Raw genomic sequence first — 18,280 nt, forward strand, 5'->3', positions numbered from 1 at the left:
CACGTTAGTTAGCATTACAGCCTTGTCATTTTTATTAGCCTTAACATGAAGTAACATTAAGGAACCCAAAATGTTAAACAGTAAGAGTAGTAGTCATATTTCGTGAACCCTTTGAATAGTACTGTCACCGGTGTGATCATTCTATAATACACAATTTAAGCCCGGGGGAGAAATGCTAACGCTAACGCTAGCGATCTTCTCTACTTCATGCTATCTGCACAAATGGTTGACATTAAACATTAAAAAGACCAGGCAGTTCAGAGAGAATCAAAGGAAGGCAGGCAGGCAGCTTTGCATGACTTTCTTCAGGACGTGTTTCATTGTGGTGATAGTGAGGGGAGTCAATCGTTTTGTTGACAAGACAGTAGTGACGGCCATCTTGGTGACGTGTGTTGTTCTGTGAGACCACCAGAGATGTAGTTAATTGAGCGTTTCACACAAACAAATGTGTTACTTCACAGTTTTACGACCCTTTTTTTTTTTTGACTTATCTTTTAAATTGACAAACATCATATGTGTAATTCGTGGCACAATTCAAACGGGATCGAAAGATAATCTTTCTCTCTCCATTGACTTCAATACATAATTTTTCCGAAATAAGGTCCCATGGAGGTCCACCGGAAGGGGAGGGGCTTCGCCACTCTATATCACTCATCAGTTTTGTCCAAATCCCACAGTATGCTTTGTATTTGTGTCGGATTTGGGGCTAAATATGGTATTTATATTCTGTTGCTCAAGGTTCTTTATTGTCAAACTAACATAGCTACAGAGTAATTATGTCGTTGAAAATCTTAGGTCACAGGCTTCTCCAACAATGCAACACAATAATACAGATAAGCAGACAATATTAAAACAATATTAAAATATACTATATTAAAAGTAATACAAAAAGAAAAATAGTTTTAAAAAAGTGGAGAAAAAAAAAGAAGTGGAATAGTGCAATACGAGTCTATATACTAGTTATTGGAATGATATATTAGATAATAGATAAATAATTACTAAGTAGCAGATGAATGTTATGAAATTGTTTCAGCAGTTCAGTTGTTTAACAGTCTTATTGCCTGCGGGATGAAGCTGTCTCTGAATCTGGTGGTTTTTGTCCTGATGCTGCGGTAACGTCTGCCAGACGGCAGCAGACTGAACAGTTTGTGGCTGGGGTGATGGGGGTCTTTTATAATCCTGAGGGCTTTCTTCCTGAGCCGCTGGGAGTAAAGGTCCTCCATGGATGGCAGCTCCGTCCTGGTGATGTTCTCTGCAGTTTTCACCACCCTCTGTAAAGTCTTACGATTGAGGGCGGTGCAGCTGCCGTACCAGGCCGTGATGCAGCCAGTCAGGATACTCTCTAGAGTCTATGGTGCACCTGTAGAAGGTCAGGATGCTCTCTATCACCTGTAGAAGGTCAGGATCCTCTCTATGGTGCACCTGTAGAAGGTCAGGATGCTCTCTATCACCTGTAGAAGGTCAGGATACTCTCTATGGTGCACCTGTAGAAGGTCAGGATGCTCTCTATCACCTGTAGAAGGTCAGGATACTCTCTATGGTGCACCTGTAGAAGGTCAGGATCCTCTCTATGGTGCACCTGTAGAAGGTCAGGATGCTCTCTATCACCTGTAGAAGGTCAGGATCCTCTCTATGGTGCACCTGTAGAAGGTCAGGATCCTCTCTATGGTGCACCTGTAGAAGGTCAGGATCCTCTCTATGGTGCACCTGTAGAAGTTGCAGAGTATCCTGGAGTCCATGTTGAACCTCCTCAGCCTGCGGAGGAAGATATAGTATGTTGTATTGATATAAACAATATTTAGTTATCTTATATTTAGTTATCTTAGAAAAACAATTCTGTCATGCAATTCTGTCATGCAAATACATTTTCTTTTTTAAAGTATGTATTAGTTTATTTAGCAGGGACATTGCACATTAATAAACAATGCTGTTAATTCACCACAGTTAGCCAAGAGGCTTTTTTTTCCCTCTGTAGTCCCTGGAAAGATCTGGTAAGGTCACCCTGAAAACTAAGTATATTTTTAAATAATCCATGCCCTTTTAAATTAAGAACGGACGTTGAAAGACCTCAAATCTTTTGGCGAATTAACCATAAACTTTATGATAAATACGTTTCAAGACGAATAAGATATCACTATTTGTATTGATTACAGCCCTAATACCCTTGTAATATGCATGTTTTGTATCTTACATGAGTGTAATAGAACAGTGATTTCCACAGAACTGAGTATTATTCACTATTCTGTTTGTGATGTATCCATAACGCAGGAGAACTACTCCATAGAGGAATTTAGGGTTAATATATGTTAAACATTCAGTACTTAGATATACAGTTATACAGTGTAGCAGTGTCCTTGCACAGGGTTTTGGACTTTTGCAGAAGATAAACCATGTGGAAAACAAACTTCTATGATACTTGCAAGTTTTGTTCAGCAAGATTATCTTCTCATTTAAGATTTTTAAAGTGTTTGTGCAATTGCCAGAACTAAGAAAAACATTTAAACCTATTTTTAAAACTGAAAAAAAAACCTGAGATACTGAAAAACATTGCAAAACTCTGTATATATTGCATTACATTTTATTTAGCTGTCGCCCAAAAGCGAATTACAATAAGTGTAATCAACCATGAAGAAAGAACTCAGGGAATCCTGCAGGTCCATTAGCTATCAATAAGCCCAACCACTGCAAGTGCTTCAAACAGAAGAGAGCATTTATTATTTTATATTGGCCAAGATGAAAAATAAGAGACGTGACGTATATTTACTGTATATTTTATATATTTATTAGGGCTGTCAAGTTAACGCAATTTTTTTTTAACGCCATTATTTTAACGTGCGATTAACGCATGTGTATTTGTCCTCGGCCCGCCCCATAGTTTCAGAGCCCAAAGGCTTGACGTTGTTATTGTTGTTAGTTGGATGGTGGGAGATTCCGCTCGCTTGCGGCAGACCACGCTTGAAAGTTTGCCGGGGAGACGCCTGGACACAGCGTTTACGAGCAGCATGCTTTCAACAGCGATAGCTAAATGGGTGGCGGTGGCTACAGCTTGCAGGACAATTAACATTGTGAAGGACGAGGGACTGTGTGAGATAATTCGGATCGCATCCAACGTGTCGACTGCACATCACAGCGCATTATTTTGACCCCTGTGGGAACTTCAGTCTCATACTTTGACTGTTATGAAGACAGAGGAGCGGCATTTCGCGACAACTGTAAACAGGCTTGTCTGTTTGAGCAACTGGCCAGGGGCGGATCTAGACAAATATGCATGGGGTGGCAAGAGGGTGGCAGGAGATTTTGAGGGGTGGCATCCCCTGGCAGAAGTATATGCTTATTTAATCGCAGTCATATCAATCAATGTTAACTTGGAAAGCCACAATATTAATATGTTAACTAAATAACATTAGGTGACATTATTGTGGCACAACAGTGAATCCTTAAATAGAGATATAAGGTGGCAGACATAATTTAATGAATTTTAACTGAACAATAACTGAATGAGTTTGTTTCACTCTTAGACCAGCAGGGGTACCAAATCAGACTTCTGCAATAAGTACATGAATTAACTGTCTCATCGATGTTTGTCTGTATGAATATGATACTATTAACAATCATATTATTCCTATCAGCTGTCAATCACTGTTATGATTCACATATTCATTTATTATTGAATAAACTATATTTTTGGAGCAGTTAATGATGAATGTTCCTCAAGATGCTTGCTCACCCTCCTTCAAATTTGAAGTAATTACTATCATATATCAAAATTCAAAAGATTCAAAGGAACAGTTCAGCGCCCCACGACTTTATTGCAAACAGTTACAACCTTGACTTTACATCAGAACAGGGCCGAATTCACCATATACATTGCGGGGACACATCCCCCCCCAATATTCAGATACGCTCAAAATTTCCCCCCCCCCCCCTCAATATATAGCCTAACTGAAAAAATTAAAATAAAATTGCTATTCTATGACTTTTTTATTTTGTCTATTTGTACACTTGAAAATCTTTATTTTCTGTTATTGTGAACTTCAACAAAATGATATATTCTTTTCATATGTAAATTGGGTCCGCCTTTGTTTGTTTATGCATACCTTTATTTTGTACCCGGGGGGTGTATTTAGCTGTCGCACGTCAGTCATGTTTTAATTTGCCCTCCATCAGTTCTGGTATCTTTTTCTAGTTAGCCCGAAACTATATTATTTTATTTCGTAATGGTAATGTTAATGAACCCTCCGGTTTAGCTTCTTTGTGTAAATAACTTGTAGTTCTGATGTTAAAACCTAACTTTTCAGGAATAGTAGCTAGGGGAGTGATTTGTAAAATATGCATAAAGAAAAAGTAAATCTGTTTACAGTTCTGTTTCACATGGGTATTGATGAGAGATGTATCCATAGCTTTAGTCCCTCATGTTGCTCTCAAAGTGCACCAGATTGATGCATTTAACTTCAACATTTAAAAAAAATCTTCCCGGGGGAACATGCCCCCGGATCCCCTAGAGGAGGTTAGGTCCACCACCTGCCCACACCCCCCATCAAATTGGCATGGGGTTTAACAGGTTGTAAAGTATCCCATGTGTTAGTGCATTTTTATATATTTTCCTTTAGAATGGCAGGAAATTAGTATTCAAATTTGTATTGAATTTTTGGTCCCCCCCAATGTTGTCTCCATGGTTACGACCTTGCTTCAGAAAGAACACACATTAAAGAAGTGACTAACTGCATCAGTTAGGGTTAAATAACGTGTATTCAGCTAAAACATATACATCCATGGGCGTAATTTCCACTGGGGACAGGGGGGACATGTCCCCCCCACTTTTCAAAATCCCATTTGTGTCCCCCCCAATTTTTAATTTTTTTTTTTTTTTTTTTTTACGCAAGCGGTCATCGTCACGGAGGAGCGTCTGTGTGTGAGTGTGGCACGAGCGCATCTTGTGAGAGAGAGATAGAAAGAGAGAGAGACAGAGAGAGAGAGACATAGAGAGTTACGGGGGTTGTTGTTAGCATTTGGTGCTAGCTCGGAGCTAATGGAGATTAGTAGCTGTTTCAACAATAAGGAGAGGGAGAGTCCTCTCCTGTCGGACTGAGAGAGATAACGTCAGCTCAGGGAGGTAAAGAACTCGCTTTTTGATTATTGAAATATATACAGTTCTGTTTCATATGAGTGTTGAGAACTGTATCCATACATCTCTTAATGTTGCCCTCAAAGTGCACCAGATTGATGCATTCAACTTCAATTTAAAGAAACAAATCTTCCCGGGGTGCATGCCCCCGGACCCCCCTAGAGGATGTCAGGTAATCACAAATAAAACAGGTTCACATGGATAGGATACTAGATAAGTGTGCACACTCATTATATACACTACACATTTTTCTTGGATTTGTTAACACTATAGTCCCTAATATATTTGTAGAAAGGCAGGTAATGGAATTAAATTGAGAAAATATTTCATTGCGGAGGACCCCCTGTTTTGTCCCCCCCCCACTTCTCAAACCAAAGTTACACCCTTGTATACATCGCTGCAGTTATTATCCAGTGGAAAGCCCTTACCTACTGGCCTAGTTAAATCAAAGTGGTTACAATGATTTGGCTGGGCAGTGTAGTTTTACACACCGTCTTATTTGACTTTCTCAGGACTTAAAACTGTTTTTTGGGGGCAGACCCCCACAAATAAACATACAAGGTCATCATCTTCACAGTTGTTTATGCTCATCCGTGAGCAGAGCATCAAGTTGGCATGTCTATAACAGCTGAATGCAGCGATTACCATTCTGTTCAGCAAAACGCCTCACAAACTTATTAAGACAAGACTCGCGTCTTGTGCTGCATTCACTTGCACTCGGACATTAGAGATTTTCTCTCATAAATGTCCGATGAGCCACAACTTTTCTTTCAAAACAAAGGGGGGGAGTTCATTCTAAACTGTTGAGTAAAACTTTTTACACGAACTATGGCGAAATGTCACCAACATTTATAATCAACATTTAAAAAAATATTATTAATAAATTAAATGCCTACATTTAGGGTGGCAACTAGGGTGGCAAGGCATTTTTCTGAGGTGGCAGCTGCCAGCTGCCACCCCGTAGAACCGCCACTGCAACTGGCTCAGTGCAGAGAAGTACACAGGGTTGGGAGAGAGTGTAAGAGAGAGAGAGAGGTTCCAGGTTGTTGTATTGAAAATATTCAGGAGAATATTTGTCATTGTTCAGAGGTTGTTGTGTTGAGAATATTCAGGAGAATATTTGTCATTGTTCAATCAATCAATCAATCAATCAACAACTTTATTAATCCTGCAAGGGGCAATTGGTTATGAGCAGCAGCTTATGCCATGTACACAGGCAGGAACATACAGGAAGAAAACACACAGATACACCCGGGAGCACAGATGTGGATCATTCCAATTTACACGATAAATAGTTCATAGCATCACAATAATAAATAAATATTGTGATGCTATGAACTTCCAATGATAATAAACAAACATTTGCATGAAGCATATTTGTCCACTCATATGTTGATAAGAGTATTAAAAACTTGAAAAATATTCCTCTATGGTACATTTCGAACAGATAAAAATGTGCGATTAATTTCTGGAAACATTTTAACATTGCATTAGTGTACCTCTGTCTGACAGTTAGCCAGTTCAGTTTCTCCAGTGTTCCCGTCACTCTGGGAGCTGATCAGACTGACACCAACATCCCTCGTATACTCCTCAGAGAATTAGTTCTTAGGGAACCAGAACTTCTTACAGTACGGTCGCTCAGAGGCGGTGACTTGATTTGTCTGGATCACGTGTGATTTGGTTGTCCTCACGTCACCGCTGTCCCGCTGACCCTGCAGGGCGAGGCTGAACCGTTTGTGGAGACCAACGTGGACCGGCTGATGAACTCCCTGGGTTACGGAGGCGGATCCACCGGCACCGGCAGCCTGGGGGTGAAAGCTCACCGCGGCTCCGACTCCTCCACACTCAGCTCCCAGCCATCCATTGATGAAGTTCGCACGCAGATGCACATGTTGCTAGGCAACGCCTTCAGCCTGGCACCTCCGGACCACGACCCCCCTTCTCCTCCTACCAAGTACATTTACACATGATTTATTTCTAAGCACATCTGCATGTTTTAAACTGCAGAATAGAGAGAGTAACAGGATGTCTGTGACCCCACGCTGTTTTTCATAGAGTACACCAGAGAACAACCAGAGAGAGTGGGAGTGTTACTGTCCACTAAAGTTTTTGTTAATATTCCTCTCTCTTAAAAGCAGCCACCACCATCACCACCACCACGCCCACAGGGCCTACAATCCCTCCCACACCAGCCACTACAGCGACGGGGTGACCAGCGCCCCTGGGACCATGAACCATCCCTGTGGGGGCCGGCAGAGGAGCGGCTACGAGGACATGCACCAGTGCAGCCTGCCTAAACCGGTGAGAAGCACTAGGAATAATAATAACAAATAATAATGATACATTTTATTTGGAGGGGCCTTTCACAACACCCTACAAGTCGTAAAGTTCTCTAAAAGGTTAAAAACACCAAAATATGACTGTTCGAGTCTTTTGTTTTTATTTAAAGAAAAAGGCCAACTTTTGTCACATAATCATGACCTCTGTAGTCGAGACTATAAAGAACTACATTACCCACGCCGTCGAGACACAGCCTCTTTTCTTTTGATTTGTTGGACTGTTGTAAAGGCCTATTTTCTTTGTTGAATGTGTGTGGAAAGTATATAATTTTATTTTGATTAAACGCGAGTCCGCATCATGGGAAGCCAAACAAGTAAACATCTGTAAGTTAAAACAAATAAACGAATGATAACACCTTAGCACTGTCTGTTTAAGGCGTCTAAGCGGCTTGATGGAAACAAAGGAAGGAAGCATTGACGAAGGTGTAAACATAAAAAGAGACATTTTAAGCAGACCCAAATGAGAGGGAACAGGCCATTTCAGGGAAACAGAGAACGAATAGAACTATGAGTCCAGTTCTTGAAGTATGTCATTGTTTGTTTTGTAACTCTACCCTAATACAATGGAGGTAAATGAAATTCCATATGTGGTGCCGTTGACAAGCTGTTTTGACCATTTCTTCAAAAAGTAGTTGAAGTTAAACGTATTAACAGGAGAGATTCTATGAAGAGAATAGATTACGAAAGGTAACCATATGACATAAATCACAAACTCTTGTGACAAGTATGCATTTTACCACAATGAATTATTTTACCATAGTTTTGCCTAAATAAAATGTAATTATTTCCTTCTTTATGATTAAATACGATTAAATATACGAACTAATCATTGTTGGAAAAAAGGATTTAGAGAGTCTCAATATTTGTAATGAAAATGTTTATTCAACATATATTCTTTGAATCCACTATTTATATTAACAATGTATTATATAGGCTTAGAGAAATCCAATTAATAAATCACAATGTACTCATAAGTTCAGAATGGTTCATTATTAATGAAATAATTTGTAAGTCTGTATCATGCTTATTTTTTAATTACTACTGGGGTCATAGATTTGTTATTTTATGAGCACATCAAAGATTTTGCACGAGGAAATAGAATGTAAGTAGGAGTACCATGCTGCACAAAATGAGGATATTAAAACTAAATGTAAGTATTTACACAAGTTCAGTCCTTGAGTTCATGTTTTTGTTAATAGACACTCATAAATCAGCATTCGGGTCAGCACTCAGTGACCAAATACTCAATGCTATGCTAATTAAAAACATGTAGACAAAGTTGAAGCCTGCGTAATGGTGCCAGTAAACAAAAAACCTCCTTGAGCCAATTATACATCTTCAGGTTTTATATATATTTTGCACACATGGAGTTATTATCTGCAGACGGAGGTGGAAGAAGTACTCAGATTGTGTAGGAATACTCTGTTACAGTAAAAGTCCTGCTTTCAAATTCTATTCGTATTAGCATTAAAATATACTTAAAGTACCAAAAGTAAAAGTAGTCATTGTGCAGATTGGTCCATTTCAGAATAATATATATGATATGTTTTATAATGATTGATCATTAAAGTGTTCTCAAAGCTGGTAAAGGTGCAGCTAGTTTGAATGACTTTGTATACTGCAGGGTAGCTTGTGAATTTACTCCAGGTGGAACTAAAGTCTGATTTAACACTTGATTATATTTCACATCATTCATCCACATCTGTAAAGTAACTAAAGGTATTAAATACATGTAGTGGAGTAGAAGTACACCATTTACCTCTGAATTGTAGTGATGTAGAAGTACAAAGTGGCAAACAATTGAAATACTCAAATAAAGTACAAGTCCCTCAAAATTGTAGATAATTACAGTACTTTGGTAAGTGTAAAGAGTTACTTAACATCACTATCTGCAGATAGGGTCAGCCACCACACCACCTTTAATCAGTCGATCCTTCAGAATGCAGGAATGCTTTCTGTTCGTGCTCTGTGTGCAGCTATTCAGTCAGAGAGAAGCTTTGCAGAGATTCAAGAGACGTGGATTGAACACCCACCACCAACGACAACAGCCTCATGCAGCTCCGGTCTGCTTTTATCTTTGGTGTTCTTCAATCAGACACCCATCTTATTTTCTAGCCGTCTCTGTTTGCCTGTTGTTCCTTCCATCTTTTTCTTTACGTTTCTTACTGTCTAGAGTCCAGATGCTAGTGAATATTTCTCTACGTTTTATTTTTGGCTTCTGCAGGGTTTCCGCTTCACCCAGCTTCCTGATATGGGCATCGGATCTCCTCCGCCTCTGATCCCCTCCAGACCAGGACCCCCACCTGGGACCTCATTACGACGGTAGCACACAAATACACACAAACATTAAAAAAGACACAATCCAAACCAATTTAATAAGTTGAATCTCTACCACAACTTTATATCCACTTTGCTGTTAGCATTAAAAATAAATGCTCTCATGTGGCTTTAAAAGTATTCCTGGATGACTTGACAGCCAATCAGAGTGCAGCACTGGGGCTAATCACAGTATCAGATGATTCATATTTGGAGAGTGCACAGGAACAAAAGATTAAAACTAATGCATTTTAATCAGCAATCACATGAGTCAACTCTCCTCCCCTTCCGCTTCCTCTCAGGCCCATATGTTAGTCCGCTTCATCTGATCTGAGCAGCTTCTTCATTTAAATGCTGTTGCTGTGCACCACGTTGCCGGGCACTTTAGCACTGCAGAGAGTGATTGACTGCTCTGCTGTTTGTGGACTGCAGGGTGGGGCGTGCCTGCCATCTAGTGGACAAACTGAGAAAAGAACGCTTAACCTCGTAAACAAGCTCCATCTGTGATGTACTGCAGAAGAAAGCACTACAAATATATTTAAAATAAACAATTTAACTTTCAATATTTGTATTTTGTATGGCAGATACATCGCTGTTGATTGAAATGGCGTGTGGCTTACTTTTGTTGCTGAAAACCAGGAATAGAAAGCAGTTAATGAGTCAGCTTGTCATACATCAGTTCCTCCGTGCAGGGACAGTGCAGTGTAATTGCTCCTTAGAATGCACGGTGACGCATTAGTGTGCACAGCACTGCATTATGGTCCAGGGCATTAGCTGGCAATGACATCCTCTGCCCTGCGGCGTGCTGCTGTAGTGTAGCATGTTCCAGGGTTAGTGTTGGAACAGTGCAGAGGAGAGGATAGGAGAATATTACAGATGTTGGTCTACGCAGATATTATTCAGATGCTAGGGACATGAGTCAAAGAAAAAATTACAACTATTATTTCAAAAAGAAATATAATATTTATTTAAATGTTTTGGATGTCTTTATATTTTCTTATATATTGTGTATTTTGTCATTTTCTTTCAGCATGAAGGTATAGTTGCAAATGATTATCCTTATTACCAGGAATATAAGTCTGGTGGGGAAATATTAAATACTTTATAGATTTATTTTGGCTAGCCTAAGAGAAGGGGAATTTGTTTTGGTTGACCTAAAAGGGGGTGAATTTAAAAAAAGTCTAAATAAACTGAGATTATTATATTTAATACATATTGGATTATTAAAGAGTTCAAAGCTGCTTGGACCTATTCCACCTATCTGTCCCTCTCTTCTATGTTTGAGCTTGATTTGAGCTGCTGTATTAAAACCCTGCAGTAAAAAGCATGCACATGTATTTAATAGTTGTGTGATTGCCATGTGTTTCCTCCCCTCCCCTCTCAGCTCCACCCCTGATGTTAGTCTGAAGCCCCGTGTGTCAGAGGCCCCCGACCTGCAGGCCCAGCAGCACAACGGGGCCCCCTACCTGCCGCTGTCCCGGACCCCCTTCCCCGCTGTCACCGTGGACCAGTCCATCTCCAACTACTCAGGTATGAGACTCAGAACGCGGCACATCGGCCAACGCTCTTACATCATCAGCCCCTCACGTCTCTAAAGATTTATGTTTAAAAGAAGCGCGTTTTTCAAGATAGAAAAAAACAGCTGTTGATCAAATCAAGCGCTCCCTCAACCTACAGCCAGTGTTGGAGAGGTTTTTGGACTTCCCTTTTGGAGAGCTGTCAACAGCTGTAGTTGTTTGTAGCTGCTCCGGCTGTGAGCCCCTCACCCTCATTGCACCTCACTATATTCTGGGTTATAATCCACTCACATATGATATTGTGTTTACTATAAAACGTTTACAAGAGCACAATATTGTATATCCTATTCATGATCCTCTTGATCTCAAAGTAGTGTCATTAACTTAATTGAAACTTGTTTCCGTTTATGACAAATTGCCGTAAAAAGTGATGTTGCCCTTTTTTTTATCAGAAGCATTGCAGCAGATTATGGAAGTGTAAATAATACTAGTCAAAATAATGGTGATTATATATTGGCTATCATCACACATGATCATTTGTATCCCACCCATCCCACCCAACATAACAAATCTCAATTCAACCCCTGAACTCAAAAAATGAAAAGTTGACTTTAATGAAATGTATTTTGTCAACAGATTATTGTATTAGGTTAGTTGAACTTGTTTTTTGTTTAAACGTAATATTATTGCTTCCAACTAACCTAATACAATTATGTGTAATCTTTTGCCAAAATACACCGAAGTCAACGTTTTATTTATGTGTGGGTATGACAGAGTGCTGCTGTTGAAATGCATTATAAGTGAAGTTCATTTGCTAAACAAATGTCTACACCTGACAGGAAACCCAATCACAGCCGTCTACGCTATATCTGCCAACCGCCCCGGGTACTCGGATTACTTCGTCATGTCGCCGCCGTCCTCATACCGGAGCCCGTCCTGGATGTCCTACCCCCCCGAGCCAGAGGACCTGCCGCGGCAGTGGAACGACACACCAGTGAGACACACACACTTATTTGATGTTGTACTTTAATACACGACAAGCTGTAAACACTGGTGTCTGTTCAGTGTGTGAAGCATGTCCTCTCTTGTCCCCGCAGAACTCCCGTCATCTTGAAACCATCTGTTGAAGCTCTGCGGCGACACTGAGGGGGAGCAGCGCACACATCGGTGGGTGGGAACATCTCAGCACTGCTGTGTTCGGTTGTCATGGTTTATATTGATTGGAGAGTTTTTTTTTTATATAAAACATTCAATGTATACCTCAAGATGCTGGGCACCTAAGATGAACATTTTGATAACGTTAGGTATATTCGTTCATTCATTATTTTAGTAAATGTTCTCTATTTGCAGAAAGTAAAAACAAATGTTTTTAAAAACTCTGTGAAATCCCTTAATTTGATGCAACAGGCTGCGGAGATTGTGTACCTTTTAAAGTGTTGTAAAGAACAAACAAAGAATATGCTAATAATCGCATATTCTACACTTATAGATAAATCTATATGGTCATATGATCACTACTTTATTCAAATTTAACAATTTGACTAATATCATTTTACATAATTTATGCGATAAGGAGTTTTGTAGAGGGAAAACACAGCTTCTGGCGCTAACAGACTTGCTAATAGTCAGTTTGCAAACTCACAATTAGTCGCTAAGGGGACAGAGAGTTCACACAGTTTATTCAAAGAAGTATTCTGCATACTTTATTCTTTACTGGAGCAGTTCAAACAGAGGAGTATATATACAAATGGACAGTGGAACTAAGTTAAAAATCGAATTAAGCGTATTTTATTTTGGACTCTCCGCTTCGCCATCCCCCAATCTCAGCTTGCTATTGGTCAACAACATCATTTATAAAGGTTCAGAATCAAAAGTCCTTTATTCATCCCACAGCGAGAAACACTTTCATTATGACAACAAGGGGAGGGAGCAGACAAAAGCACTTTAAAGATGAATAGCTAAACATATTAAATAAAAACAATTAGGGAATCTGGATAGCTCAGTGGTCAGAGCTGTCGTCCAATTGCTGAGTCCGCTGCCCAGTAAGTGGGTTTGACTCCGGCTCACAGAACTATGAGGCAACGCCCCCCCCCCCCCTTTCAACACTGCATCTATCAATAAAGGCACTCTATGGCCCATACAAATATCTTACAAATAAATAAATACATTCAAAATAAAAGAAGAGGCACATATGAATGAAAACAATTAAATAAGTATAAATCCATGCTAAAAAATAAGTAGCAGCATAATGAAAGTGAATGTATAAAAGTAAATGAAGTGGCAGCCAGTGATAACATGAATAACTTGTGGAAATAGGATTGTATGTTTGCCATAGCAGTGAAGTTGGTTACTAAAGCTTTTTAAACTCTGGTGTGTCCAGGCTTTTTACTGAAAGGACACTAATAGTATCTGCTGAGTACTGCATGAACATACATGTTATATTTGACCGATGTGTGTTTCTCCAGGTGTCTCTTTGGACTTCCCTCTCACTGAAAACTCTCTGGAGCTTTACCCCCCCACCCCCCTCCTTCAATTCGGCCAGGCTGTCCTCCTGTCGGATTTATTAATCACCCCTCCCCAACCCTCTCTCTTCTCAGCCTCTTCACCTGCAGCTCACAGCGTTTCTCATCCTCCAGAAAGCCCCTTCATCCTGACAAAGCTCTGCTTCAGACTCCTGCTCCCTGAGCCCCCCAGCCTCACTGGCCCCTCTTTATACACCGCCTCTTTCGTGGGGACCACCATCGTACGGCCCCCCCCTCACACTGCTGAACTGAGCTGCGTGAAGCTGCACAGGGCGACGTTTCAACTCGCTTTTTCTGCCCCAGCAATCATCGTACAGTACTGTACCTGCCATCTGCCCAGCAAACGAAGGCCCCCAGCGCTGCACTACAAGTGCTCGAGGGCCCCAGCTGTGGCCCCCAGTCTGCTCCTCCTGAACCGGACTGGACCATCCTGGACTTGACTCCAATTTCCACCAGAAAGCCAGGAAAAGCTGGACTGACTTAAAACTGTGCTTTTTTGATGAATCCAAAATTCCTACTGTATGTAACCATTCTACAGCTGGTTAATATGTGTATTTTAGGTGAGAAAAAAAAATATTTATGGAAAAAGGGTAAAAAAAAATCTCTCGTCTTGAGCTGTCTAAATTTCAGTTTTTGGATATTTGTGTGCTTTTGTCTTTTACTTTTGTGCATTGATTATTATCAATGGATTACTGTACAAAAAAAAACATAGCGAGTGCTTCTCTTTCACTTACCTTATTTCAAGGCAAAAAATATATTACATTCTTCAAAATAGAGAAATCTGCGGCTTAGTTTTCTGTGGTTATGATGGCATTTCTGTACTTTTGAAAAATAATTACTTTGTCTTCTCTTCATCAGAATCAGTGTTGAAAACAGGAATTAGTCACAATGTTCTGTCCATCATCTGATTATGAAGTTTTCGTCTGCTAATCATTAGGCAGACCTGTGTCAAATATTCTGATTGAAATCGTCACAAGCAGCTCTGTTGTAGCTTTGGGTTTGTTATATACGGCGGCCGACAGGTGCAAACGTGCTACAACGGCCAACATATTTCCATTAGGAGAAATACGCTGCAGTTTAAAAAACAATGCAAATATAAAATCACAAATGTGCTAAAACATGCAAATAAAGAAACGTCTTCACCAACTTGACGAAACATGCGCAGCGTTTACTAAAAGCGCTGTATATACAAAATGCTGCAAGAAGCTACAAATACAAAGGTAACAGGAGCGGACATGAGTGCTTGTTGACGTTGGGGATTATGAAGTTGGCCAACTATCACTCTCTCAGAGTTAGTCTGTTTCATAATGGTCAGTGTTTGGTCAGTGGATTTGTAATGACCTGGTTAGCTACGTTAGCGAACTAACGGCAGATCTGCAATAATACCGGCAGGATTCATGTGATGACATTTTTTAATTAAGCCGATAAAACTTAAAGTTTCCTGTGACAGTTGGCAAACTTTATATTCCCCAAATGTCAACAAGTGCTCCGGCCAAACTGTGCATCACTTTTTAGGTTCCCAGTTTCCGTTGTGTTTTGAGCTTCTAGCAGCATTTTTGTATTTTGCAGTGTTTCGTTTATGCAGCGCTTTTAATAAACGCTGGGCATGTGTCTTCAAATAGGTGAAGATATTTTCTTCCTTTGCATGTGCTTTGGCACATTCCTGTTTTTATATTTACCTCATCTTTAAAAGTACAGCGCGTTCCTCCTAATGGAAGTGTTTTGAACCACTGTCGGCCACCGTAGTTTTAGGAGATAAAAACATTTGATGACTTGGATTTGAACTGATTTCACTTCTGGTTTGAGTCAGGTCTGTTCCAATTATGTGAACACACCAATTATTCTTAGAAAGATGTCTAATGTATTTTACTGTGTAAGGAAACTTTGACTTTTGGTCTTGATGAAGAGGAATATTGGCTCACTGGTGTAGTACTGTTGGAGAGACTCGCTGGGCTCCGATGAGCCGTATATGTAACGATTAAATATATTGCTGTATATAGCAGAGGATTAACGGAGAGATTTATGCAAGTACCGTGGGAGGGACGCTTCGCTTTGACATTTATTCTGACGCCATTTTTTTATTTCAACTGCGTTTATGATGAAAGACTGTTTTTGAATTTCCTGGACTTTCTGAAGGATGCGCACATTTCAGTTTCATCTGGATCATGTTTTTTCACTAACATCACAGTATTACTGAAGGAACGGATGGAGTGCTTAGAGTGGCATGCAGCAGAAAGGCAGACTGCATTTACTGAGCTTTATGTTTGAACAAAGCTTATATAGCCATAAATAATGCAATGTTTTAGTACAAAGAATGTCTAAATTATATTTACCCTCATTTTTTCTGAGGAGTGGAATCCTATAAGCGCACTGTATGTTAGGCTCCTCATCATTTCGATGGTTCTAAAGGAGATTATAGCCATATGTTTCTCACCAAGTGGACAGAAAACAGCTAAGATATACAGTGTTGTGTTAAAGTGGCAATTATAATATATTAGATAGAAAATATAAAGCAGGGAAAAGAGACTAGTATAGATAGAAAAGGTTAGTAAGTATAGTTTAACATGCACTTTAACAAAGAAAAGCCCAAACCATGGCAGAATTAGATACATCAATGCAAAAATGCTGTTGTATAGCATTGAATATTAAAATACTATAAATATACAAACCATCTTGAAATGATCTTAAACTAAGACCATAAATGCATACAGTAGAAAAATGTGGAATATACCTTTTCAACTAAAATACTATACACTTTATTGAACGCTTGTAAAATAGATTTTTCCCCAAATTCTTCAATATGACTGCGTTAGACCAAAGAAAAAATGCGTTGAGACAGTTATATAGGGACTTACAATTTGCATTAAATCTATTTTGACAGCAACATTTATATAGGATGAATACATTTTTCAGACACTTTTGGAGTCAACATTTCTTACAGGGTGGAGAATTTACAATTTCTACGGCCCTGCCTCTAGATTTATGACTCAAGTTTTAAAACTATGGGAAAATTATTTAGAATATACATTTAATACTAAGTCTGTATGTAGAAAGTAACACTGATAATCTTCTCCAGTTCAGACCTTGTTCAAAATACCCCCCCCTTTCTAAATGTAGGCCTGCGCATGATAAATATTTGATGTGGATGCAGAAAGCAAAGGAATGAGATGACAGTACTGGAGCGTTGTGAGCGCGCACGGTGCTATTGGTTTTTTGAATAATCATTTTCAACACTAGATCTGCAGCAGCTAGCATATTTAAAGTCATATTCAGTGTATAAACCCATTTAATGTTGAAAAGAAAACACTTCCACTCATGTTTATTGTTTTATTTGAATCCATGTTGAAGAGACGGGTGGGTGGGTTTTGGTTTTTCAAGCAGAAATGAATTTGAAGAAGGACAACTGATGCTATAAGTTGATGTGCAATGTTTGTGCTTTACACGGGTAGCGGCGAGATGCTTTTATTGACGAACGGACTCTGGGATGTACTGACCGTTTATTTTCTGCCGTTTGAGCCACGTCATGATGCTGTGACATCATGGCAGCACTGATGATGTCACACTATCGTCACTCGGGTGTTGAGGAGTTCACAGTGACGACAACAATAAATGCTGTTGGATGTAGTTATGCAGAAAACCTTTTGGTGAATTTAAACAATAAAGAAAAATTACCATTCTGGGCTTGTGTGTTTTTTTTCTCTTTGTGTGTCTGCAACTATTTACAACTACTTTCCTATTTTGGATAACTTATTATATTTTCAAGTTATTTGGTTGAATTTGGTCTTGAAAAAGAGTGAATTTGGAAGAAATCATTGTATTATCCTTAAAATCTCTCCCGTATTTATTGCATTCTTTATAAAAATTGTACTCAAAATCTCAATAAAAAATCTAAATAGCTAAATGAGCCCTATATTTACATCAATATCTACGTTATAATATCTATGTATGTGTTAGTTTTATCTTTTTCTTTCTCGCTCAGTTTGTATATATCCAATCCAATCCAACTTTATTTCTACAGCACATTTAAAAACAACACAGTTGAACAAAGTGCTGTACATCAATAAATATATAATAAAAAAAACAAAAAACAGGTAGGACATAAAACAAATGTAAAACACAGGACAATAAAACCATCCTTAAAGACACAAACTGAAAACTCTCATGATTAACGTGATGAATATGGATGTGATGTGCCTTTTTTTAATGTTTGAAATGGTTGTTTAATTAAGTTGAAAAATAAAGGATTTCATTCAGTTGTGCGACAATACATAATGTCTTGTTGATTTATCCTTATTTGAATATATATTCTCATGACCACTAGAGGGAGCCAGAAGCAGAGAGTACGTCTCCTTCAAACTACTACAGCCTCTCCCTTCTGAAAAGTGTTCTAACAAGTAATCAAAGGTTCTTGTTGTTTCTGCCGGCAGCCACATGCAGAATAAGTCAAATACGTATTTCCAA

The 18,280-nt window shown here is 39.2% G+C and overlaps 1 protein-coding gene across 3 annotated transcripts in view; it reads left to right on the top strand.

Moving 5' to 3' along the window:
- Positions 1-17,486, top strand: part of kiaa1549la (KIAA1549-like a) — a 137,743-nt gene extending 120,257 nt beyond the window's left edge. The window contains exons 18-24 of one of the 3 annotated variants that reach the window (XM_034141919.1): positions 6,844-7,079; positions 7,261-7,426; positions 9,689-9,786; positions 11,165-11,310; positions 12,137-12,291; positions 12,395-12,464; positions 13,763-17,486. In XM_034141919.1, the coding sequence (XP_033997810.1) occupies positions 6,844-7,079; positions 7,261-7,426; positions 9,689-9,786; positions 11,165-11,310; positions 12,137-12,291; positions 12,395-12,424 (831 nt within the window). In that variant the 3' untranslated portion in view covers positions 12,425-12,464; positions 13,763-17,486. The remainder of the gene's footprint in view (positions 1-6,843; positions 7,080-7,260; positions 7,427-9,688; positions 9,787-11,164; positions 11,311-12,136; positions 12,292-12,394; positions 12,465-13,762) is intronic. The other 2 variants (XM_034141921.1, XM_034141920.1) reach the window with 2 other exon arrangements.
- The last annotated feature ends 794 nt before the right edge of the window (positions 17,487-18,280 follow it).

Source organism: Trematomus bernacchii, unplaced genomic scaffold, assembly GCF_902827165.1.
Source record: "Trematomus bernacchii unplaced genomic scaffold, fTreBer1.1, whole genome shotgun sequence".
Lineage (NCBI taxonomy): Eukaryota > Metazoa > Chordata > Actinopteri > Perciformes > Nototheniidae > Trematomus > Trematomus bernacchii.